We start from the raw sequence: 25,349 nt of genomic DNA, 5'->3' as shown, positions 1-25,349 counted from the left end.
CCATAGATTGCATTGTTCATTGCTATTTAATAGGCCACCTGGAATGAAAAACAGGATCTATATTTGAAGCCTAAGAAAAACTGAATTTTCCTTTTATCCCCAAGTAAATTAAACAAATATTTATTAAGAGTCTATTATGAGGGGCAGCTAGGTGGCGCAGTGGATAGAGCACCGGCCCTGGAGTCAGGAGTACCTGAGTTCAAATCCGGCCTCAGACACTTAACACTTACTAGCTGTGTGACCCTGGGCAAGTCACTTAACCCCAATTGCCTCACCCAAAAACAAAAAAAAAAAAACAAAAAAAGAGTCTATTATGTACAAGGTAAAAAAAAACCTCAAGAAAATTAGAAGTCTTTCAAATTTTATTTAGCCATTTGTTTCTGTACATTTACAATAGGGTATTTTTTTTTCAGACGCTAACTTTGTGATAGCAACTTGTGAGCAACCCAGCAAAGACTTTACGAATATGTCCCTTCATGAAAATACGTGGCCAAGCTTTTGTCACGACATATTTAATAAGATTTTAACTATACGCATTCCAAGTAATAGATGTCTTCTGTATTGTTTTACAGATAAAGTTTTTCTGCCTGCCTAAATCTGAAAGACAGGGGTAAGAATAAAAAGTAATTTTCCAATTAACTTTTTAGACCTGTTGCTTTTGAGAAAGAATTCCAGCCTTGTTAAAAAACAGTCAAGTGTCATTTATTACTTTAGCCCCAAGAACTTTCTTTACATCAGGTCTTGAAAGAGCAGCTGTTTTCACATCTATATGAACCTGCATATTTTCAAAAACCAATCCCCCAAAAATCTTTCTTAAGAACATAAAAGAGATAAAGGATAGGGATCTCACTGTGGCACTCCTTCAGCTCTTCCGCACGGGGCTAGAATGCTTTTAAAAAGGGCAACACCACTATTAAAAAGAAAGAAGGTAATAGCAGAAGGAAGGTATCCCAGCAAGACTTCCTTTGGTTGGGATACAGCCACTGTAGCTCCAAAGGTCTTGTCCAGATTCTCACTGTAAAAAAATACTTCTGTTTCATAAAACGTTTAAAAGAAGTACCATGTTCTTCCAATCACCTTTATTTACTCACACACTGATGTTTCAATATTCGCATGTGGCAAAAGTCAATGTGCTCAATAAAGAGTTGTTTCATATATACAAGATACACAAAAAAATTTAAAAGTACATCCATATAATGGAAAATCTGTTTTCAAAAGGATCAGATTTAACCTATAGGTATCTGACTACAAATTAAGCTGTCATTAGGCCAAAAACCACACTAGATTTACCCTCTACTTTGGAGAAAACTCACGTATTTTGACCCTAGAAGATTAGAGCACGTTTGGCCTTAGTGGGACTCTTGAAGCAGGCCCTACTGACATTAGTCTCATATTAAGACAGCACAGTTTGGGAATTATACCAGATCACATTATACAACCCTCTCCTAGCCATGCAAAGAAATGCAGTTTGGATTTTCTTGGAGCAAAGAAAAAACCTCAAACAGCAGTTCAATTGATGGGCTGAAAATTCCCTAAAGTGAGGGAAGAACACAACTTCTTCAGGTAGTAAACTCTTGAGTTCACTTCTTGTGAAGACTTGTCATGACTGAAGACAACTCCACCTGTTGCCCAGGTAGACCAGAAAGCCCCATCAATCACTATGGTAACACAGAACTTCCAGTAATGGTGAATCTTTGAGTAGTCAGTTCTTACTATAATGAAAATGTAATCTCAAGGGCCTGCCAAATATATGTATGCCATGGGCTGTTACAGGGGCTGGCACGGAAGGGGCCGGAAGATCGCCGAGTTGTGTCCACTCCAAAAAGGAGATTTCAAGCCTGCCCATCTAGTGTACAAGAAGAGGGTAGGAGGCATGGGGTTAGTGCAAACTGAACCTCAAAACACTTCTGTGAAAACAGCTACTTTTGAACAGACCAACAATGCTGGGCTTTCCTCTCCAGGGCCAAAGGAAAAATCGAAGAATTTAAAAGTTGCTAGACTGGGCAAAGCTACAGAAGAGCTTTTGATAAAATAATCCCTTTTTCAAAAAAAAAAAAAAGAAAAAAGCGAGATTAATATCCTTAATCAGGAGAGATTTTATCAACCTGTTATTTGCTCTATCACGTAGATTTTTACAGAATTTATGAGTGATACACCACCTCTTGAATTGTAGCAAATAAATTAACAACAAAAAGCTACTGTTTAACTTTGAAAGCACACAAAAGTGATAAAACCCTAGACAGACTAACCAGTGTTCTTAGGAAAGGAGGCCATTTGGAAATGCTGAGGCTAACATGAGTCTTCTTAGGCAAGTACTAGGCGTAAGGTCTTCTCCTCTGCCATTTCTGCGCCATCCAGCAGTCTCTCTCATGTTACCATGATATTCATTTCGACACCTGAGTCGTGAAGTGCAGAGAACGTGAAGCAGTGAAGGAGTGGAGGTCTGGAGCCGCTAGCCTGCCCTCTTCTAGGGAACATCTGATTGCCTCTGGCACTCGTTGCTCTTACCAGCTCCTGGGAAACAATGGACAGTAAGGAGACCCACCGTCACTGGTGGGTACGGTCACATCTATTATCTGGGCTAGCCACCAGGGACAAAGAAGATCCACAAACGATTTCCTCCCGTGGCATTTATAGCGGGCTTTAGAATCCCTCATCTGAAGTCTAACAGGGGAGGGGGAAGAAACCCTTCTACGTGGTAACACTCAGGGAGGGCTGAAGGATGCAAAGTCTCTTAGTTCAACTCTCCCCTGAAAGATAAGAACAGGGAGGCATCCACAAGGGGAAACAGGCTCACTAATTCTGAGATAGAAGCACGTAGTAACTGGGGACCCCGGTGAGTCAATGAAGCTTTCTGTTCCTCAGTTTCCTCAGCTGTGAAATGAGGGGGATGAACTCAAGGGTCTCGAAGGACCCTTCCAGCTCTAAATGTGAGCCAAATGCAGTGTAAGAAGAATGCAATGAGGGGCAGCTAGGGGGTGCAGTGGATAGAGCACCAGCCCCGGATTCAGGAGGACCCGAGTTCAAATCTAACCTCAGACACATGACACTTACTAGCTGTGTGACCCTGGGCAAGTCACTTAACCCTCACTGCCCCCCACCCAATGGTTACTGTCAAAGGGAAAAAACATTGATAGTTTCCTATGGGGAGTCTGATTAGTAGCATGTGCTTGGTTACCCAAGTCTCATCATTTCTCATTTTTAAACAACTGCAATTTCCCACCCCCAGATGCCAGCTATTAATGAAAGATAACTAACTTTGATCTCAAGCGCCTGACCCTACAGTCATGTGTCCACACTCAGTACTGGGTCTGGTGTGAGTAGGGGAAGAAGGGACATGACAAGTGCCAGAGCGCTTCTGAGCCTCCCTACCCAGTGGGGCGACCTCATGCAGGGCCAGTGGGGAGGAGACTCTGCCCCACGGACGGAGGATTCTGGAAGAAGAGCTGCCACTGAGCAGAGGCACCGAGGCTCAGCAGCAGCCCCCAGCTGTGTGCGCTGGGGGGAATGGGGGCTGCCAAGGGCTCGCCTGGGTGCAGCACCTCACCACGAATTCTAAATCCCCAGACTCACGCATCTCGTCTTCCTCCTCATCCTCTGTGTCCCCCCGAAGTTCTTTGGAAATGAGCTGCCTGGCCAGCTTAATATTGAGGCCTTCGTTGTAGTGAAGTTTTCTCTTCATTTCAAACTGACGCCTTTTTTCTGTGGAAGAGGAGGAGCTGACTGAGTAAGCCACGTTCACAGGCCCAACAGGCCTCCCCCACCCCATGATTCTTTAATAACAAAACATCTGCATTTTCCGAGGGAAATTTTAGGGGGAATCATGCAGAGATGTGGGGCCAGGCCACCCGTTCTTTCTCCCATCGGAGTTGAGAAAATCAAATTGATATTGTCTCCATTTTTGTAACTGACTCTCCTCTGCATCACCACCAACATTTTGTAAAACCGACTGTTAACATTTCTTTATCTCTTAAAGTTCAGTCTTCCTCTCGAAGTTTACAAGTTCAGTTTCTGGAGGGCAACTAGGTGGCACAGTGAATAAAATGCCGGTCCTGTATTCAGGAGGACCTGAGTTCAAAACTGGCCTCGGACACTTGATACTTACTAGCTGTGTGACCCTGGACAAGTCACTTAACCCTCACTGTGTCGTTCCCTCCCCCCCCCCCCCCCCCCCCGTTCAGTTTCTAAGTAAATCACCTCACTGGAAAGAAATCTGTTATCTGTATACCACTGGCTGACCTTGGCCAATTAGAAGAAATGTTATTGCCATACATTAGTTATTCTGGCAGATGGACAAAATCAATCAGAATTTCCTAGTGACAAGATGGAAAGAGGGGTGTTGCTAGCCCCACATTCCTGATTTCCAAGTAATCATATTGTTCCCCATGCCTATGATCCTTTTGACTTTGTAACCAATTGTATTGTTTTCCCCATTGAAGATGCTCTCTCCGAGCTTTTGGATGCTTTTCCTTTTGTCTATAAAAACACTCTGTCAGCCCTCATTCAGGGTCTTTTGCTTGCTGTAGAACTAGACACCTTTTATTGGTAACTGCTAGCTTTATCCATAAACTAAATATGCTTGGAACTTTGTTGCCTCAGTTTGCCCTAGTTTCAATCACTACAGTCACTCCTAGAACCCTGGACTTGACAGCAGGGAGGGTTTGGGAGTAAAAAGTAACAAATTCGATCTCGGACACACTGAGTTTCAGTTGTCTATAGGATGTTACAGTTTGAGATGTCCAGTAAGCAGTGGGAGATTACAAAAAAATTAGGGCTGGGCAAATAGTCTGGGATGACTGAATCCATCAGAACTGATAAGATAATCAAATAAAATAGTAGAGAGGGAGAAGAAAAGGCTCCAGAGTAGGCCTTATGGACCCAGACTCACTCTTCTCGTCTTCCTCCTCATCAAGTATCAAGTATGACCTGGAAAAAGATCCAGCTACAGACAAGTGGGTGGGCCTAAGGGTTGGAAGCTCCAGGGAAAGATAGGAGAGTCTGGCATTTCAGGACCATGGTGGTAGATGAAGGGTACCCCTACCTCTGGGAGTAGTAGAGTACAGCAGAGAGGGTGGCTGTGGGAGCTAAGCAGACTGAAGACTCGGGAAGTTAGCACAGTGGAGGGAGCATCAAGAACTGTGTCAAAATCCCCTAGGATGAGGTCAAGAGCTGCTGTGCTGTCACAGGCTCAGAACTCATTAAGGAAGCAGGAAAGGTGACAATGGCAACCCAGACAGGTGCTAAGTCTGGTAATGTTAACCTCAAAGAAGGGGCAATTGTTGAGTTAGCAATGGTTGTAGAGGGAAAGTGGAAGAGTGACAGGCAAAGAGAGGGGAGGAGTATCTGGGGGTTTTGTATGGCGGGTTTTTCTCCCGTATTAGTCATATTGTGAGAGAAGTGGCAGACCAAAAGGAAAAAACCATGCAAAAAAATATAAAGCCAACGGAGTCTGCTTTGCTATGTGTTCAGAGTTCTGGATGTGGAGAGCATTTTCCATCACGAGTCCTGTGGAATCATCTGGGATCTTTGCATTGCTCAGAAGAGCTGATGATCACACGATGTTGCTGTACCATGTACAAAGTTGGGGGAGGGTTATCTGACTGCCCCACCAAGAACAGTGAGTTGGGAGTAGGAGTAAAAGTGCCCCCATACTGGAAAGGGTGGCCAAGGAGTCTGTGTCACCAAGAGGGAGCCAAGAGATAGGAAGGAGAACGCTGAAGGTCCAAGGGGAAAAGTTAACCTTCTCTTGGGCTCCAGGGGCAAGACCTCCAGGACCGAAGGAGATGGCTGACCGTCCTCGGTCATGGCCCCTGTGGAGTAACCTGTTCACTTTTGGGTGGCACATTTTAGCAAGGAGACTCACTTGAGAGTGTAGAGCTCATCCAGGGAGCAATCAGAATGGTGAAGAGCCAAATCCACACGATGTCAGGACGGCTCAAAGCAGGCTGGAGAGAAGTGCACGATGGCTGTGTTCTTACTCAAACTCTTACACGGCCTAAGGGCCGTCATGTGGAAGGGCCAGACTAGGGAAAATAGTCGAAGCTGCATACAAACTTAGGTTTGATGCAAGCAGCAGCTGACTGACCAGTGGAAGCCATATGAGGAACTGCAGATGTGACTCTTATTCAGGAACCACAGTTAGGTTGGTTTTTAGCAGACCTTCCTAAGGTAGGCTGAGTGCAGAGATCCAAGCTGTGCTTTGGCTGAGTCAGAATTCCCTTCTGGGAAGGTGCTTTGGCTCGGCAAAGATTCCTCAACCCAAAGCATCTGCCGTCCTTGAGCCTGACAGACCAGAGGCCAGGCCGCGGCTCTTCCCTGAGACACAGCGATACAGTTTAAGTGTTTTAGGATCCTGTTTCTTGGACCTTGATGGAGGAGAAGGTGTGTTTCTCAGGGAGTGCTGGAGTCCAGTGCCAGCCCGGCCACCAACTCTTTGGGTTAGCAATAACCTTATCTGGGCTCTGTGGTCTCCACCTCCAAGATGAAGGGACCAGATGACTTCTACGTCCCTTCTAGTTCAGACATTCTATCATTCGATAATCTATTGTGGCAAAAAGAAGAGTGCCCAAAGAACAGGAACTTCCTGCTTGCCCCACTGCCCAACTCTGTGACACCTACCCCAGGATGAAACATGTAGATGTGTTACTGAAAAAGCATGGCAAGCCAGCCCTGCTCCCCTGACCAGTCAAGACTCCCTTGCCAATGTGAGCCCCATACTTCTTGGGGCTCCCTCCCAAGCAGAACTCAGGAACAGAAGGCCAGATGTCCCACTGAGGGGCAGAAGAGAGGCAGACAAGCTTGAGTGTGTCCCTGACCCCTGGGGCCACAGATTCAAGGGGACAGAAGAAGGCACAGTTTACTTAACCTTGCAGGCAATCACCTTTCAGGCATGTTTTGTCTCGGTTCTGACCTGCCCAAAGTGAATTCTAGCACTGCCAATCTCTACTTCTGTGCTTGGCATCTAGGTGCTCTGAGGCCAAATTTCACTTCTGGCCAACTTCTCCCACTTACTCAACAATCCCTGCTTATGTCCAAACAAACAAGCAGCCAAGCTTGTGTCTTATGGCAGGTAACCTGCTCTTCCAATAACACACAGCCTAAAGGTGGGGAACTCAATCACTCATTACGCTTCCCAAAAGATAGCCCCCACTCAAAAACCCCTCCCTGCCTGCCCCCTAACGACAGAGACAATGGAAATGGATTTGGGAAATGACTGGCGGGTTCTCCTGAGCACTCTCCACAAAGAACAAACAACAGTAAAGAAAATCCCCTACCTTGTTCTTCAGGTGTCAGGTCTTCTTCCTCTTCACTACTTTCTTCATCGCGAACGAGAAACTTTGGCTCAGAGCCTTCAGCAGCCGATAACCTTATCCAAGAGAGTCAGTCATTTAGATGATGAACATAGCATGCCTCTAGCAATGAGTAAATGACTATGGCACCTTGGTGTGCATGTGTGCATGCTTGTGCATGTATGCTTGAGCGCACACACACGCACGCGCGCGCACACACACACACACACACACTTTTCTCCATAGGTTACAACTAGCACACTGAGAAGACATAGCATCACTAGTACCCGGCAAGAGAGTAATGGCAAGACTGGGGCAGATGAGAGGAACCAAGTAAAGACAAAAAGGAGAGCTCTGGGTTGGGTGGGTGAGGGGAGCCACAGACTAGATCCTGAATCTCTCCACATTAATTCTTGTTCTCTTCAATGGATGTCCTCTGTGTCCCACCACCCTCTGGCTCCCTACTGCTCACGACCATCATTGCTACCCAAATTGGGTTGACACCTATCCAATCAATGCATACCTTTTTTTTAATACTTGGTATCACTGAACAGAAATGAAAGAGGGATGCTATAGTAGAATGGGCTACATTTGGAGAAGGAGGAACTGAGTTCAAATCTTGGCACATCGCTTGTCTTCTCCATCTCCATATTTGTAAAATGGGCATAACGACACATATAAGAGCTACCTCCTAGGGTGACTGTAAGGCTCACAGCAGAGAAGCCCTACACAAGCATCAGTTGTTCTAGCAGCCAAAGACAAGCTCCTCGGAGGGCATGCACGAGAAGTCACGAGAACAGCACTACTCACTTGCGGGCTAGGACTTCTGGGGTCAGGGTTTCGTTCGTTTCTGAGTCACTCAGGGCGTCATCATCATTGTCCCCAATCATACTGCAATGGCAAACAGACCAGAAGGGCATGAGGCCCAAGACACAAGGAGAGACAAGGAATATCTGTCTGCCTGTGGTGGATGGAGTTCAACTGACTGACCACCTGTATCTCCCTGAGGTTTTTTTTTTCTTTTTGCATGGGGCAATGGGGATTAAGTGACTTGCCCAGGGTCACACAGCTAGTAAGTGTCAAGTGTCTGAGGCTGGATTTGAACTCAGGTCCTCCTGAATCCAGGGCCAGTGCTTTATCCACTGCACCACCTAGCTGCCCCCCTCCCTAAGTTTTTAATATACAATCCAAGCTAGTTTGTAAACTGCATCTACTAAGTTTTTCCTACTTACAAACACTGCATCTGAAAACACCTTTTCAGATCATGTCAATCACCGATTTGAAGAGAAAATGAAAATAAGGATCAAGAACCTGAACACGTGAAAGATCTGGCTACACTGTGCTCGTTACAAGTCACTGACGCTTGGCATCAGGACATGTGCTTTGACAACAAGACTTGAGTGTGGGTGTGTCTAATGTTTTGGGAATCCCCATAAGTTCCAGCGAAACTGTCAAAAGGTATAGCTTGGGGAGTTCAAGATCTTTGGCGTTCCTATTTTGGCCTGCCCTCTTTCATTCCTGGCTTCCAAACTGATCCCTGGCAAGAGACATTTTTCAGACTAACAGAAGGGCACCAACTAAAGAATACCTAAAAAGAATTTTCCTATGTATAACCAAGAGTTGAATGTGTTCTAAAACTTCTTGGGATGAGTACCATGCCATTTAAAATTCAGTAATTACTTAGAAGAGGGGGCAGCTAGGTGGCGCAGTGGATAGAGCACCAGCCCTGGATTCAGGAGGACCTGAGTTCAAATCCAGCCTCAGACACTTGGCACGTACTAGCTGTGTGACCCTGGGCAAGTCACTTAACCCTCATTGCCCTGCCCTGCCCCCCAAAATAATTACTTAGAAGAACAAACTGGTTAAAATTAGTTAAGCTCCTACTACAAATGCTTAAACTTCCATTAAAGTGCCTTGCATGTGCTAAGTTTGGAACATGTTTATTGAATTAAGATATTTGATATATGCTATAAAATAGTTCTCAATTAGGCAGACACCAATAATCTGGTTTATGTTACCCCACGAAGCCCTAAAAAACATTCATAGCATTTTCCCATCCGAAGAAATACTCCGATATCTTCTCTAACTTCCTTGCTGTCCAGGCAAGGATGACAAGGCCCTGGAAGACCAAGTCAATCAAGCTGAGCAGTGGCAGACCTGCAATGAGAAGTCCGCTCTTTTCTCTAAGTGTCCTCGAGGATAAGTCTGTCTTCCCAAGCCAAGCATCAGCCTGGGGCAGGCTAGGTCGTGCCACGCGCCTCCTCTCCACCCGCCACATTCCCCAGCGTGAGGCATTCCAGGGTCACCACAGAAAAGGTGTGCCTGGAATCAGTAACACAGCAAGTGCGCACGGGGATACTCCTCATGGCCGCCTAAAAGGATCTCTCACTATAAGGCCTTCCATTTTTACTCCTGCCCTGCTCTTCTCGTTACCACCTTCTTCTTTTCTTCTTCAGGCTGTCATTGCCTTTGCTGTCCTCAACGTAAAACTAAAAGCAATCACCTTTGGTTCCAAGCGTGGGAGAGCAGCACTTCTACAAGCCGAGTCACAATCTCACACACCCTGATGCCTGTGCTCTCTTCCCTCCCGCAGCAGTCCTCCCCACCCTCCCTTAGGGTCTGACACTAAGTGTCAGACTTAGTGTGGACATCAATCAGCACGGCCCACCACATCCCCAGACTCCTGAACTCGGCAATCCACCACCGACGTTGTCTGCTTGGCCACACTCACGTCCCCAGGAGCTCCGAATCCTATTTCACAACATAACTATGAAATGCAGGACTCAGAATAACCCCTATATCCCCAAGGGATACCACGACCAGCAGGAGTTTTATATAATCCACCAACTTCCTTCTAACCTCTTCCCTCCTGTGGAATGGGTTATCAGTCCGGAGAGACCTTCTTCTCACTATGAGATGGTGGTGCTGCAAGAATCTGACAGCTTCCATGTTTTACTTGGAAGAAATGGTTTGGATAAACATGCTATTAAAAAAACGAGGCCAAGTTCTGGTTAAATGACTCTTCCCATTTAACTCAATGACAAGACCTCCTATTTCAGCACCTGAATGAAATAGGGAACCTCTGCATGACGTGCCACGATGGGACTAGTCACCCACAATGCACAAGAGTGAGGCCAGGTGCAAGACCTTGAGACTCGGTATCAAGAGAAATTTTTAAATTTTTCTTTACCTGTGGTAGGGAGTGCTGGGCTCATCTATTTTCATTAGGCCATAATCTTTGTCTGCTGGATGATAGGTGGCGAGGATATTCATCTCATCCCACTTCTGGGATTTTTTACTAAAATGGTGAAAAGGAAGAAAGATTTCAGTCTCATAAAAGATTAATTTCCCACACATATACACCCTCCCGCCCCAAATCCACAAATATCCAAATGCCAGGAAGCTGACGATGTCTCTCAGGGGTAGAATCCAAGCCAGACTGAAGGGAAATGAAGAATTCTGACAGTTATCGATCAACCAGCCAACATGTATCCAGTACCTACTGTGAGGCAGGATCTGGGCTAAGTGCTAAAGACAGATGCTGTACAGTCAAAAAGCCCCTGCCTTCAAGGAGCTCACTTACATTCTGGAGGGCAGCTAGGGGGCACTGCAGTGGATAGAGCACTGGCCCTGAAGTTGGGAGGACCTGAGTTCCAATCTCACCTGAGACACTTACTAGCTGTGTGACTCTGGGCAAGCCACTTAACCCCAATTGCCTTAAACATCTGGGGCCATCTCCAGTTGTCCTGATCTATATCTTGCCTCTGGACCCTGACGGCTCTCAGAGTGAAGCTGGTGATCTTGCACAGCCCTCCCTCACTTAAATCCAATTCAGTCTAGGCCATGACATCACCCAGATACCACCGTCCTCTTCTTTTTTTTTTTTTTTCAGGGCAATGAGGGTTAAGTGACTTGCCCAGGGTCACACAGCTAGTGTTAAGTTTCTGAGTCTGGATTTGAACTCAGGTCCTCCTGAATCCAGGGCCGGTGCTCTATCCACTACACCACCTAGCTGCCCCTATACCACCGTCCTCTTGAAGAACAAAGGACCAGGTGATAACATGTATGCATGGGCATATACTAAATATAAGCAAAATAAAACAAAACAGACAAAAACCCCAGATAATTTCATGGAAAGAAAACAGCTTGGGCAGGGGTGGAAGGAGAGATATTTCCATTAAGATTTGGAAGAAAATGTGGGACACCAACCTGTGAAAAGGTACAGAAATACGGCTAAGGCAGAGGGTCTTGTAGGATTCCATACATGTAGTGTGGCCTGTATTTCTTGCCTTTTCAATGGGTAGAGTAGGGAGGGAGGCAGAGAATTTGGAAAATAATTTTTTTGGGGGGGGTAAGGCAATTGGGTTTAAGTGACTTGCCCAGGGTCACACAGCTAGTAAGTGTCAAGTATCTGAGGCTGGATTTGAACTCAGGTCCTTCTGACTCCAGGGCCAGTGCTCTATCCACTGCGCTAGCTGCCCCCAAATAAAAAATTTTTTAAAGAAGCAACAGAGAGATGTGTGCCTTTGGGCGAACTCAAGAGTATAGGCCAATTTGGAAAGTAACGGGAGTCTGTATTTGATTTTTAAAGGAAAACAGGTGCCATTGGAGTTTCCTGAGCAAGAGAGTAAGCTGGCCAGCCTCTGCTTTGGGGAAATCCCTTGGACAGCTGCAGGAACATACACTGTGTGATATGGATAATTTTCAGAACCCATGTGAGGCACAGAGAATGTGCTCTGAATGCCAGGGCAGTCATGAGTTTGGGGCAGGATAAATGCTTGTAAGGAAGTTTTAGTCCAGTTATTCTAACAGCCTGGTGGGTTTGCAGACTGGCATTCCAATGCTAGCTTGGGCAATGCACCTGATGTGACCGGGAAAGGTGACCTGATCTCTCCAAATCTTGTTTGTCCATAAGAACAGGCATAACAAGTGCCCAGCTCCAAGTCAATGATGGTCAATGCACCGACCAGGAAAAGGCCAGTCAATGCAGCACAATCATGCCTGACACCACATCATATTCCCTACCTGTGAGGGAGGTCTGCACAGATCCTAAACTCTGTTCCAGGCCTCAGCTTAGTCATAACGAGACGTCATTCAGTTCAATTTCCCTGTTCTAACGACTGTAGGATTTGGGGGCGTTTGGGGGCCTGTTTCTTCATTAACTGCCAGCTATTAATCTTGTTCCCAATGGCGCTGATGTCCTCCTCTCTACGGATAAGCACTAGTGCCTCTTCACAGCCTTGGAAACCCTGGGCTCCCAGCCTCCACTCAGGAGGCCCCAAACCACCAGGCTTGTCTCCATTGTCCCAGTGATCGGAGCTGTCCATGTAACCTTCTCCAAAAGCATGTAAGCTGTCACCAGACCCCTTGCACTCATCACCAAAGGGCCTGCTATTTATTGCCTGTGGACAAGCATTAATCAGGGGCAGGCAGGAAGAGAAGTGTGACCTGGGAAGGCTTTCCAGGGGAAACACTTTGGCTGATGCTCTCAGGAACAGGGACCCTCCTCCTCCCAAACTCCTTCCAGCTTACTCTGTAAGATATAGCAGAGCAGCCCCCTCCTAGACATTCTCTCCATTTGCTATTGGGGGACCTGAGTTCTAAGCTGGACGCTGCCACTTATGTTTGCTGCACTGGGCCATCAATCAGGAAGCACTTGCTACAGTCTCCACGGTCCTAGAAAGGCTCTGATCCAGAAAACACATGACCTTGGAGATCTGCAGCTCCCAATCCACGACCCTCCCATGGCCTTTGGCCATCCTCTTTTGGCCAATGAGAGCGTCCTTGTCTTTATCTGATGAGTTCCCATTAATTCAGCCATGTCTAAGCAAATCCCGTCCCAGGCTACAATCTTTCTCTCTCCTCAATCAGGCTGCTAAGCATCCCCACCTGGATGTCACACATCCAAAATATCTCCTCTGTCCTCCTCCCTTCTCTATTTACACCTTTCTGGCCTTCTGGGTCTTCCTCAGATACGTGGTAAGGTTTCTGGCTCCCATCTACCTCAGCATATCCATCACTTCTCTTCACGCACATACCCTGACCAGGTTTCAGGCCTGCATTGCTGCAACAGCCTCCCTGGTTGTGTCTCCAAGAGAGGGCCTACTGTCTCTACCTCCACAGCTGCCCTAAAGCAGAGTGCCCTCCATGGCACTCCTCGAAGCATTCAGTGTGTCTCTACTGCCCCTAACAGAAGGTTTGCTCCTCCCCCCAGCAGAGAAAGGGCCTCAGGAACAGTCTTTTGGTGGCTGTGGAGGACGGACTGGAAAGGGGAAAGACCCCTTCAGTGGTGAGGAGCACCCTACGAGCAAGAAGCGGCAAACAGACCCTGAGCAAGCAACTGGACTGAAAGCTGGGAGAGTCAAACTCGATTCCAAGGTAATAAAATGGGGTGCCATCTCCAAGAGGGTCAGGAAAGTGTGCAGAAGCAGATTTGGGGAAAGGATCCATTGTGGACAGACTGAGTGGCCAGTGGGACATTCCGAAGCAGATGACCACAAGTCAGGGGGACTGGATCCTCATCCTTTCAGCCCTGTGTCTTGGGAAAACGGCAAGGTTCCCATTCCTCTTCCCAAACAAGCTTTGAAAAGACTTGGCCGTAAAGAAATCACTACCTTAGGCACTTGTAAAAAGAAAAAGGGAGCAATGGGCAGAGAGCTGGGCCTGGAGTCCAGACCCTTCCTAGCTGCCTGCCTCAGTTTCCTCATTGGTAAAATGAGCTGAAGAAGGAAACGGCCAACATTCCAGTGTCTCTGCCAAGAAAACCCGAAGCAGGGTCAAGAAGTTGCACGTGACTGAGCCACAAAGAGCAACAAAAGGGGGCGGCTGGGTGGCCCAAAGGATAGAGCACCGGCCCTGGAGTCAGGAGAACCTGAGTTCAAATCCGGCCTCACACCTGACACTTACTAGCTGTGTGACCCTGGGCAAGTCACTTAACTCTCATTGCCCCCCCCCAAAAGGAGCAACAACAAAAAGAACAAAGGAAAACCAAAATGGCTTGGTTCTGGTGGCACCGTGCCAACTGTTTCCCAGAGGAATATGCGGCTTCATCCGGGTGACAACAGTGGAGGCCGGACTGCAAACCCCGAGCAGCTTCCCAGGACAGTTGGGAAAGGCCCGGCCCTCGGTCGGGAAGAGCAGGAGCAGAAGCCCCACCGCCAAACTTCCGGGGGACCCCGCAGTTTGAGGACCGGCGCCTTCTGGGGGCGATCCGCTCGTGGGCAGCCTCCCGACCCGCCTCCCCCCCCCACTCCGGCCGGCAGCCAAGCTCCAGGTAAAGCCTGAGGCCTCGGGTCTGTCCTGGGGGGGGGGAGGGGGCACCCAGGTCTGTCCGGGGGAGAGGGGAGGGGGCACCCGGGTCTGTCCTGGGGGAGGGGAGGGGGCACCCGGGTCTGTCCTGGGGGGGGAGGGGGCACCCGGGTCTGTCCTGGGGGGGGAGGGGGCACCCGGGTCTGTCCGGGGGGAGGGGAGGGGGCACCCGGGTCTGTCCGGGGGGAAGGGAGGGGGCACCCGGGTCTGTCCGGGGGGGGGGCGGGGGCACCCGGGTCTGTCCGGGGGGAGGGGAGGGGGCACCCGGGTCTGTCCTGGGGGAGGGGAGGGGGCACCCGGGTCTGTCAGGGGGGGGGGAGGGGGCACCCGGGTCTGTCCTGGGGGAGGGGAGGGGGCACCCGGGTCTGTCCGGGGGGAGGGGAGGGGGCACCCGGGTCTGTCAGGGGGGGGGGAGGGGGCACCCGGGTCTGTCCTGGGGGAGGGGAGGGGGCACCCGGGTCTGTCCTGGGGGAGGGGAGGGGGCACCCGGGTCTGTCCGGGGGGAGGGGAGGGGGCACCCGGGTCTGTCAGGGGGGGGGGAGGGGGCACCCGGGTCTGTCCTGGGGGAGGGGAGGGGGCACCCGGGTCTGTCCTGGGGGAGGGGAGGGGGCACCCGGGTCTGTCCGGGGGGAGGGGAGGGGGCACCCGGGTCTGTCCGGGGGGAGGGGAGGGGGCACCCGGGTCTGTCCGGGGGGAGGGGAGGGGGCACCCGGGTCTGTCCGGGGGGGAGGGGGCACCCGGGTCTGTCCGGGGGAGAGGGGGGAGACCCGGGTCTGTCCGGGGGGAGGGGAGGGGGCACCCGGGTCTGTCCGGGGGAGAGGGGGGAGACCCGGGTCTGTCCGGGGGGAAGGGAGGGGGCACCCGGGTCTGTCCGGGGGGAAGGGAGGGGGCACCCGGGTCTGTCCGGGGGCACCCGGGTCTGTCCGGGGGGGAGGGGAGGGGGCACCCGGGTCTGTCCGGGGGGAGGGGGCACCCGGGTCTGTCCGGGGGGAGGGGAGGGGGCACCCGGGTCTGTCCGGGGGGCGGGGGGAGACCCGGGTGACGAAAACCCTGGAGCGAGAGCAGAACGATCGCGCCTCCAAGTGAAAGGCAAACGACCCCCAGGGCGGGCCCCCCCGCGGAGAGCGCTTCTGCGAGCCGGAGGAAGCGGGGCCCAGCCGACCCTGCCCCGGTTTCCCGCAGCCCCCCGCGCGCCGCCGGGCCGGCCCCCCACGCACCCCAAGTCCTCGTCGCTGGGCGCGGAGCCGGCGGCGGGCGCGGCCGAGGAGCCGGCGGCGGGCGCGGCCAGGCCGTCGGGGCCGTCGGTGACGCCCTTGTTCTTCAGGATCCCCTTGATGGGCCGGTGCGAGGCCGCTGAGGCCGCCATGGCCTCCGAGCCTGCCCGCCCGCTCCCCCGCGCCCGCGCCGACAGGGCGCCCGCCCGCCGTCCGCCGAGCGGCCGAGGCTCCGGGGCTCCGAGCGGCCGAGGCTCCGGGGCTCCGAGCGGCCGAGGCTCCGGGGCCGGGGAGCCGAGGGCGCAGCACGCAGGACGCCGCGGAAGAAGCGACGACTGAGGCGAAGGCGGCAGAGCGCCGGAGTCGCTGCAGGGCGTCGCTGCAGGGCGTCACTTCAGGGCGTCCCGACGCGCAACGTCACGCGCACTTTGGCGTCTGCCGGAAGGAGATCGCGGTACGCGCCTCCTCCACTTCCCGCAGCCGCGCGCACTCTCGCGACATCTGGCCGCGAGAGCTACGGCGGCTCGCTCCTCGCCTCCCCGGCCCGGAGACTGGCAGGACAGCGAGGCGGGGCCTGGGGGCGGGGGCGGGGCCTGAGCGCGCCGGCGCGGCTTCGGCCGGCTCCCCGCGGAGTGCGGGTTTGAGCATGCGCGCTTGCCTACAGGCGGCTGCAGATACGGGGCGGGGCTTCCCGTGAGTCAGCGGCCGCGAAGCTGAGCGTGGCTTCCGCGGCGCTCTGAGCTCTAAGGAGACTTCTCTGTCTACTATTTGTTTCCATGGGCAGTAGCCGTGGTCGCGCTAGCCATGCTAGAGCGTGGCCGCTAGGGGGCGCGGCCCGCCTCACTTTCCCCATCTGTAAAGCGGAGGGGGGGGGGGGGAAGAGCACGTGCCTCCAGAGGTGGTTGTGTGGATTAAATGGGGTGATGGTTGTAAGTGCTCGGCACACAGTAGGTGCTTAATAAATATTTATTGACTACTGAGGTGCCGTGGATAGTGCCTGCCCTGGAGTTGGGGGACCCGAGTTCAAATGAGGCAGCACCTTTACCAGCTGCGTGGCCCACGGCCAGTCGCTTCACCACCACCACCCCGCCTCAGTTTCCCCATCTGTCAAATGAGCCGGAGCCACTCCAGTGTCTCTGCCGAGAAGGCCCCTGTGGGGCCACAGAGCGTGGGACGGGACCCAAGCCTTGTGTTTTTATACCAACACACTGGGCCCCAAGCCTCCTCCCCTGCTGCACACGCGGTCCCCCTGCTCCTCATCGCTCCTTAAAACACGCCACGGTCCTGGCCCAGTCACCTCCCTGGAGTCCAGCTCCTGGCAGCCACCAAGTGTGACTGTGGATACGTGGGTGCATGTGGAGCCTTTGTCTTGATCAGTTACGGGCCTACTTGGCATTCTTGGCAACTTCTCCCTAGGCAGAGGAGGAAAGTGACATTCAGGGTGGGAGAAGTGCCCATTAGGCGTGGCTGCTGCCCCATCGGCCCCAAGGGATAAAGAGAACTCCAGAAGGCAGGACCCCTGCCTCTCAGTCAAGCCTTTCCCCACCCCCAAAGGGAACTTTCCACAGTCAGGTGGTCACCCCATCCTTCCCCCCACCCTCCATCCTCTATAAAAGCTTTTGCCTTCTGTTCAAGGAGAAATGTACTTCAGGGCATCATGTCTCTGAGCCATTTTCTCCCCTTGAGGGAAGTCTTTGATTTCCTTCTTGGTCACTTTCTCCAGTGCCCAAATAAAAGAATATTTTATTTTAATTGGAGTGTGTGCCAGAGGGTATAATTCTTGAAAGAGGAATACCTAAGGACCCCCACCACCTATGTTTCTCTCTCTCTCACACACACACACACACACACACACACACACACACACACACACACACACACACACACACACAAAGATATCTAGAGATTAGCTGCATGGACTTTGGGGAAAGGCAGTCCAGCCTGAAATCTACCAGTGGGGGAGACAGAGAGACAGACACAGAGAGTGAGAGGCTCAGATGGACATTCAGGGGCGTGAGACAGACTTCAGTGTCCATCTGATTTCCCTCCGACTTTCTTGCTCACCTCTGCCTGTTCTCTCCTCTGGGAAAGGAATATGGCTAGGAAGATCTGGAGTGGAGATCTGGGAAAAGCCATGGAGTGCCTGAACGCCACTCTTTCCCCTCTGCTGCCTGCAGTCTGTCCAGCCGTCGACCTTTCCTCCGAGGTTGGTTTTGGTTCTTTAAATGATCCATGGTTCCTGATCTGCACGGGATCTAGAGAGCCAACCCCTGACATAAGATCCCTTCCAACTCTAAATCTATGATCCTCATTTAATTTTAAAAAGCAATTTTTTCAGTCTTGAGGAATTACACGTAGGCAAAACAACAGCCAGTGTCCATTAGATTGTAAACTCCTTGAGGGCAGGGACTGGTTTTTTGCCTTTTTATTTTATTCCCGGTGCTTAGCACAATACCCGGCACATCATAGGTATTCAATTAATGTTTATTGAATTGACTTGAATGTTATAAATCCACCCCCTCTGCCTCCTGTCTAAGAAATAGCAGACACATGAGCTCATACCTACTTCCTACTTCAAACATTTGAAACTTCACTAGAATCAATAATGCTCAAGGAACCCAGTGACTTCTCCATCAGTGATACCTCTACACAAAACAGACAAAAGACTAGGGGCATTAGGAAGGGGGGCAGCCATTGAAGCCGGGACCAGTTCAAGAAAACAAAGCAGCAGCTTTCCAGGGATACCAGAGATGGTCTAGAGACACCAAAGAGTGTGCAAGACACTGTACCTAGAGACAGTGAGAGTAAAGGTTCCCTGAGAAAGCCCTGGGGGAGGGGATGGCGTGAAGGATTGGAAAACCACTGTGGGGATTTGGGAAGCCAACAAGAGTGTCATCCGCCAATGTGGGCATGGCCACACTCAGGTTGGGATGCCTCCAGGCTTCAAGCACTCCCTGATACCATAGATTCCAAATTCTGAACATTAAGGATCCAGAGGGATCCAAACCTAGGAGGTGGAGGTTGGAACAGGAGCCCAGGTAACCCTGGTCAAGACCAATGAAGGATTGGCAGTCCTGCCCCAATGCACGGCAGGGGTTGGAATCTGGTCCTGACTTAAGAACTAAGACTGGAGAGATGCTTCAATGAAATAAGACACCAACCACCATGAAGAATTGTTGTAGATCCAGAGATGCCCCAAAACGCAGACTTGAAGGAGAATAGAATGACTGCAAACAGAGGCTCAAAAGAAAAAAATGGGTCTTCCATAAGGACTGTGTGAATACCCAGAAAAAATTAAGCCAGAGATTAGAAATGAAATAAAAAGGCTGAGGAGGGAAGAATTTGAAGACTAAAGAGTCTAGAAGAGAATGTAGTAAGTCTTAAGTGGCAAACTTGCTGAAAATGAGAATAGACCAAACAGAAGTCAATGACTCCATGAGGCACCGGGAAATATGAGAAGAAAATCAAAATATGGAAAAGTAGAATATGTAAGATGGCTGATATCTAAAGTAACTGCCATGGAAAACATGGCCAGGAAAGAAATTTAGGTGTCATTGGACTCCCTAAAAACCATGATACATGGACACTTTTTGTCAGAAAATCATAAAGGTCAAAAGAATTCACTGAAAACCTACTGAAAGGAAAAGCTTCAGGAATAGCATAACCAAGATCCAAAGTTTCCATGTTAAATTTAAAAAAAAATCCAACAAACATCCAAGGAGAAGGAATTCAAATACCAAGGCATTATGACAAAACAAGATTTGTCAGCTTCTACTCTAAACAAGGAAAGCTTTGACTGCAATAATCTATAATGCAAGAGAACAAGAATAACTTGTTCTGTAAGGCTGAGTACAATCCTACAGGTGGAAGATGGACACTTAATGAGACAGAGGACTTTTACAGATGAAAAGATTGGAGCGTGGAATGCAAATTAGAAACCTTGAGCTTTGAAGAGTCTGTATGAGGGTGCGGTGCTAACATTCTAATGACAAAGAAGAAATGTGTCCCTGCAGAATCGTCATATCTTCAAAGAGTATTGAGGGGAGGCAGGTAGGTGGCGCAGTGGATAGAGAATCGGCCCTGGAGTTAGGAGGACCTGAGTTCAAATCTGACCTCAGACACTTAACACTTACTAGCTGTGTGACCCTGGGCAAGTCACTTAACCCCAATTGCCTCACTAAACACACACACACACACAAAGAGTATTGAGGGGGTTCAATAAAAAAGACAGAGGTGCTGGGGGGTACAGTGGTTCTGCTCTAAGGGTGTGAGGAGGAAAAAGAAAAGGGAGGGCACACAGAAACACACCGGTGTAGAAAGGAGGAAGAAGGAGGTAGAACTTGCGATTACTCATAACAGGTATGCGAGAAGAATATAAAAACATGGAGAAAGGGTTAGTGACAACAGGATCAGAAATGGAAAAAGAACACACACACCCACATACACACTCAAAGAGTCTGGTGTAGAAATACAGCAAATTCAATTGGGAATCAAGCAGGGGTTAAGGGAGTAGAGTGGAGTGAAGAGGGAGAATAGTCACAAGTGAAATAAGTTCCCTGATCTCAAAAGGGCAAATTGAAATGGGGAAAAAAGAAAAGCAAAGACCTCGAATCTAAGGGGGCACCTTAGATTGCTTCTTAGACACCTGGGGAGTGGCTGAACAAACTGGTATGTGAAGGTCATGGAAAATCGTTGTGCCATAAGAAATGACCTAAGAGATTGACTTTAGACAATCCTGGGTAGTTTGGACTCAGGAGGAATGAAGTGAATAGGATGAGAAGAACAACGTATACAAGGCTAGCAACATTGTAAAAAAAAGAAAACTTGCAAAGACTTAAGAACCTGGGTCAATGGGATGATCCATGCGTCTCTAGAGGACCTATGACAAAATGTGTTACTCACCTCCTGACAGAGAGAGGTGATGGACAGACACAAGGGGCTGACAGGGACATGCATGTTTGAGCAGGGTCACAGGGTGGATTCATTTATCTTTGCTGATTTGTTACAAGGGGTTTTTTCCCTCTCAGTTTTTAATGGAGGGGGAGGGGATTTGGAGAGTTGAGGGGGTAGCAAGAGTGGTGCCAATAGAGGAAGGCCATTATCACATTTTAAAAACGCACAGAAAATGATAGAAGTTCAGAAGGAAACACAGACAAGCAGGGCAGCTTTGAAAGTAACAGGAGAAACTTCCTGTGTGCTTTTAAAAAGGTGAACAGCATAAAATGAATGTGGTTTCCTAGAGAATCCTCTTCTGTCTTCTGCTGCACACAGACCAAGAAAGCATTGTTTTCATTTTCTGTGACCCTTGTGAGCTGTCCCCTTTTCGATCCTGGCCCCTTTCCAGACAACAGCGAAGGGTGCCTGGTGTGGCTGGGAGCTCAAGGAAGGGCAGCAGTCCTGAGTAGAGAGATGAGCCCTGGACCTGGAGGCCAGAACTCAGGGGTGCAGTTCTAGCTCTAACAGTGACTAGATGGCAAATGACCTCCGGCATGTTTCCCCTGTCTGGGCCTCAGTTTCTCACCCTGTAAACCAAGGAGCGAGTGGGGGGAAGAGACAGTGTTGGCACCAGCAGCCTCACAGGATTTTTTTTTTTGCTTTGTTTTTTTTGTTTGTTTGTTTGTTTGTTTTTTGGTGAGGCAATTGGGGGTTAAGTAACTTGCCCAGGGTCACACAGCTAGTAAGTGTTAAGTGTCTGAGGCCAGATTTGAACTCAGGTACTCCTGACTCCAGGGCCGATGCACTGCGCCACCTAGCTGCCCCAGCCTCACAGGATTTTAATCAGAAATGTGCCTGAGCCAGCTCTTGGGTTCACAAAAATCGATTATAAAAATTCAGGGTGAGTGTTTACACCTTGAACATCAGCAAACACTACAAATCTGTACTTGATCTATTGCTTTGTTGAATGTCTAGACTTCAAAAAGTGATGCGGGAAATGTTGGAAATGCAGATTAAACTATTGGATGCAATTATGTCCTGCCTACAGTTTTCTTTTCTCCTGAAAGCCAATTATTAACTATTTACCGTCCTCCTCCTGGTTATAATGAAGACCAACCCCTGTAAACAGAAAGAGTAGACCAAAGTGCAACCCTAGTTTTTAGCTGAGCTGCAGCATTAGGAGGAGCAGGGCAGAGCCCTCCCCCAGAGGACTAGGGTCTGATGGTCTCACGGTCCTCTGCCTCATCAGACCTCTCCTGGAGGACGATGGTCAGTCTTGGCACCCCAGGGTGAGAGGACAACGATGAGCTCAGTAGCTCATGACCTAAGGAGCTCAACCAGGCTGGGGAAGGGGCTTCGGCCCTCGACATGATGAGTGGAAGGAGCTGGAATTGTGTTGGTTGGAGCAGAGAGGACATGCTGGCTGACTTGGCCTATGGAGGAGCATTTCAATGGGTGGAAGCTGCAGAGCCCCCGGTTTTGATAGGGGTGCAGGATAAAAGTTTTCGTCATTCAAAGTGGGAGCCGCCAACTTAGGGAGGCCGGGGGCGTCCCTCACCTAGAGGCTGAGGTCCTCTTAAAGTGCCCTAGAGAGAGGATTCTCTTCAGGTAGGGGCTGGACTAAGGTGAAAGGTTAAGAGAAACTATAGTATTGTAGAGCTCTCCGGGAACTGCCTGTCAAACGCGGGAGACAGCAGGGAAACGGCTAAGTGCAAACAAGCTATAGACAAGATCATGTGGGAAGGACCGATAATCGTGAGGCGCTGGTATTAAGGGGAGCAGGAAAAGGCTTCCTGTAGGAGGTGGGAATTTACCTGGGACTTGGGAGCCAGGGAAACCAGGAGGCAGAGGTGAGGGAGGGGAACATTCCAGCTACGGAGGAGAGCCAGGGACAATGCAGGCCAGTGTCACTGGATGGAAGAGTGTGTGGGAAGGAGAGATGTGTAAGAAGACTGGGGACGTGTGGAGGGAGGGGTCAGGGTTTGGAGGGCTTGAAAGCCAAACGGAGGATTTATATTTGATCCTGGAGGCGACAGAAAGGCGCTAGAAGTCATTGAATGTGTGTGTGTGTGTGTGTGTGTGTGTGTGTGACATAGCCAGACCTGTGCCTTAGGAAGACCAATGTGGCTGTTCTGTGGAAGATGGGCAGGAATACGGAGAGACGTGTGGCAAGGAAACCAACCAGCAGCTATTACCAAAGTCCAGGCGTGAAGTGATGAGGACTTGCACCAGTAGGGTGGCAATGTGAGAGGAGATGTTGTGAAGGTAGGCAGCATAGGACTTGGTAACTAACTGGACACATGTGACAAAGAGCTTTTTGTGTTAGCAGACACACAGGCCACCCCAGGGAAGGACATGGCTTGCTGTGTGCTACAGGGTGGGAGTCACCCTCCTTCTCTCCTGAGCCAGAGTGAGTAGTTTCCTGATGAGTCTGGTGAGGCTCCAGCCCCACTGCAGGGGTATCCCACCAGAAAAGAGGAAGCCACGCCTGTCTGAAATACGTCGAGGGCAATGACACAGTAACATGGTATGATTGGTTGTGGGGGAGCAACCACTGGATGTGAGATTGGGCTGCTAGGGAAGCTGAGACTGCTGTTCACTTTGTCCCCTCTATTTCTTTGATACAATCGGAAGTGGGGTAGCTGAGGGGCTTCCTCTGCAAATAGCTTCTGGACGCTGCTGCTCCCCTGGGGCTTAGAGTCTGGAGGAGCCCGAGAGGGAGGGCTGCCTCTAAGCACTCGGGAAGACATAGGGACCTTTGCCACAGCTGCTGCAAGGAGCTAGGCTCTAACTTTTATCCTCATTTCTATAGTCAGTGGCCTCCAGTTACGGGTGAATGTGTGGTTCTTCAGGTCACAGGAAGATGGGAAGAAATCGAGAATCTTAGTGGGACAGAGGTGGAGCCATTTTCCTCAAGTCGTTCAATAAGTTATCATGGGAGCAGCTAGGTGGCGCAGTGGATAAAGCACTGGCCCTGGATTCAGGAGTACCTGAGTTCAAATCCAGCCTCAGACACTTGACTAGCTGTGTGACCCTGGGCAAGTCACTTAACCCTCATTGCCCTACCCCCCCCCAAAATAAAATAGAACAGAGGGAGGCTTTCACCTAGCTAAACCCAAAATAAAATAAAATAGAACAGATGGGAGCCCCTAGACTGGAACAGCTCAACCTCGGAGCCCCACCTGGTGGCCTATGGAGGAAACTGCAGCCTGAGCATCTCAGAAGCCCATCTTCCTTTCTACTGTTTTTGTTTTGGTTTTGGTTTGTTTTGGTTTTTGGTGAGGAAACTGGGGTTAAGTGACTTGTCCAGGGTCACACAGCTAGTAAGTGTCAAGTGTCTGAGCTCGGATTTGAACTCAGGTCCTCCTGAATCCAGGGCCGGTGCTCTATTACTTTCTACTGTTAATGCATATGCTCCTATGGAGAGGAGAGTCCTTGCATATCACTGTCACCCAGACACCTCTCTCTCTCTCTCTCTCTCTCTCTCTCTCTCTCTCTCTCTCTCTCTCTCTCTCTCTCTCTCCCCCTCCCCCTCCCTCTCTCTCCCCCCCTGTCTCTGTCTGTCTGTCTCTCTTTGACACACAGGAAGGGAGATGGGGAGACAGAGACTGAGAGATGTGTCAGACAGAGCAACAAGGAGGGCACTCAGCACTGGTAAGATCAGGGAAGGTCTCCCATAGGAGCTGACACCTGAGCTGAGCTTCCAAGCTAAGGATTCTGCAGGGCAAAGGGGAGGCAGGATGACATTCCAGGCAGGAGGGACCGCCTGTGCCAAGGCACCAGGACTGGTGTCCAGTTTGGGCCAGTCTGAAAGGAATGTGGCATGCACAAAGGGCAGCGATACGAAGCAATCCAGGAAATATTGGAGCCAGTTGTGACTTTCAGTGCCAGAGAGGGGTTCGTTTTTTTTATCTCAGAGGCAATAGGGAGCCATCAAGGATTTTGGATTAGGGGAGTGACCAGGCAGCTGGAGGATGTGTGGAGGATGGGTTGGTGAGGGCACAGAACCTGCAGACAGAGACAAACTCAGAAGCCCCCATGTGATCTAAGCAGGAGGGATGAGGGGACTGTGGGCAGGGCAGATTCCAAGGGTAGAATTGACAAGACGTGACGGTGTCTTGTCCATCAGGTTGTGGGTCCTGAGGGAGAGGATGGAAAAGGAGTTGAGGCCGGGCCTGGGTCTCTGAGAGCAGGGCGGCGCCCCCTACAGGACTAGGGAGGTCTGGAGCAAGCCAAGGCAAAGCAATGCCTCATTGGGAGTTTTGTGTGCAGAGGTTCCCCCTCCTGCCGGCCCCGCCCCCCAGCTCCCCGGAGCCCCCAGGACACTGCTGGGAGGCAGGCAGGAGATGACCATTCTACAAATCAGGAGGCTGCAGCTCCTGTGAGTGAGTGACTCACTCACAACCACGTAACTGGGGGATTGGAAGGGGGAGTTGAAACCTGGTCTTCCTGACTCTGCCATCTTGTTCTCCACCCACTGTGCCCCCTTACTTCTCATGTCAAGACTGAGTCGCCAGCTGCCTGAGGTCGGGGATGACGGCCAGTGCAGGGCTGTCTCCGGAGAACACGCTTCCCTCAGCAGACACCTCAGAGAACAGGCCAG

The 25,349-nt window shown here is 50.3% G+C and overlaps 1 protein-coding gene across 1 annotated transcript; it reads right to left on the bottom strand.

Moving 5' to 3' along the window:
- Positions 1-344: 344 nt before the first annotated feature.
- On the bottom strand, positions 345-16,207 carry PPP1R2 (protein phosphatase 1 regulatory inhibitor subunit 2). The gene is made up of 6 exons (XM_043993703.1): positions 15,815-16,207; positions 10,480-10,587; positions 8,100-8,180; positions 7,275-7,366; positions 3,574-3,702; positions 345-2,514 (listed from the first exon to the last, which is right to left on the bottom strand). Exons 1-6 carry the CDS (start codon positions 15,961-15,963, stop codon positions 2,468-2,470), a joined length of 606 nt encoding a protein of 201 aa, XP_043849638.1. The 5' UTR covers positions 15,964-16,207; the 3' UTR covers positions 345-2,467.
- Positions 16,208-25,349: the final 9,142 nt, after the last annotated feature.

This window comes from Dromiciops gliroides, chromosome 3, assembly GCF_019393635.1.
Source record: "Dromiciops gliroides isolate mDroGli1 chromosome 3, mDroGli1.pri, whole genome shotgun sequence".
NCBI lineage: Eukaryota > Metazoa > Chordata > Mammalia > Microbiotheria > Microbiotheriidae > Dromiciops > Dromiciops gliroides.
The sequence above is the reverse complement of the archived record's forward strand: the minus strand, read 5'-3'. Positions and strand labels throughout refer to the sequence as shown.

Excerpts from the sequence above, each read along its gene's own strand:
- PPP1R2 (XM_043993703.1), bottom strand. The coding sequence starts at position 15,963 with ATGGCGGCCTCAGCGGCCTCGCACCGGCCCATCAAGGGGATCCTGAAG. Across the intron at positions 10,588-15,814 it reads CCCAGCGACGAGGACTTGGG|TAAAAAATCCCAGAAGTGGG; the intron begins GTGCGTGGGGGG and ends TCACCATTTTAG. Across the intron at positions 3,703-7,274 it reads CCTGACACCTGAAGAACAAG|AAAAAAGGCGTCAGTTTGAA; the intron begins GTAGGGGATTTT and ends CCTCTTCCACAG.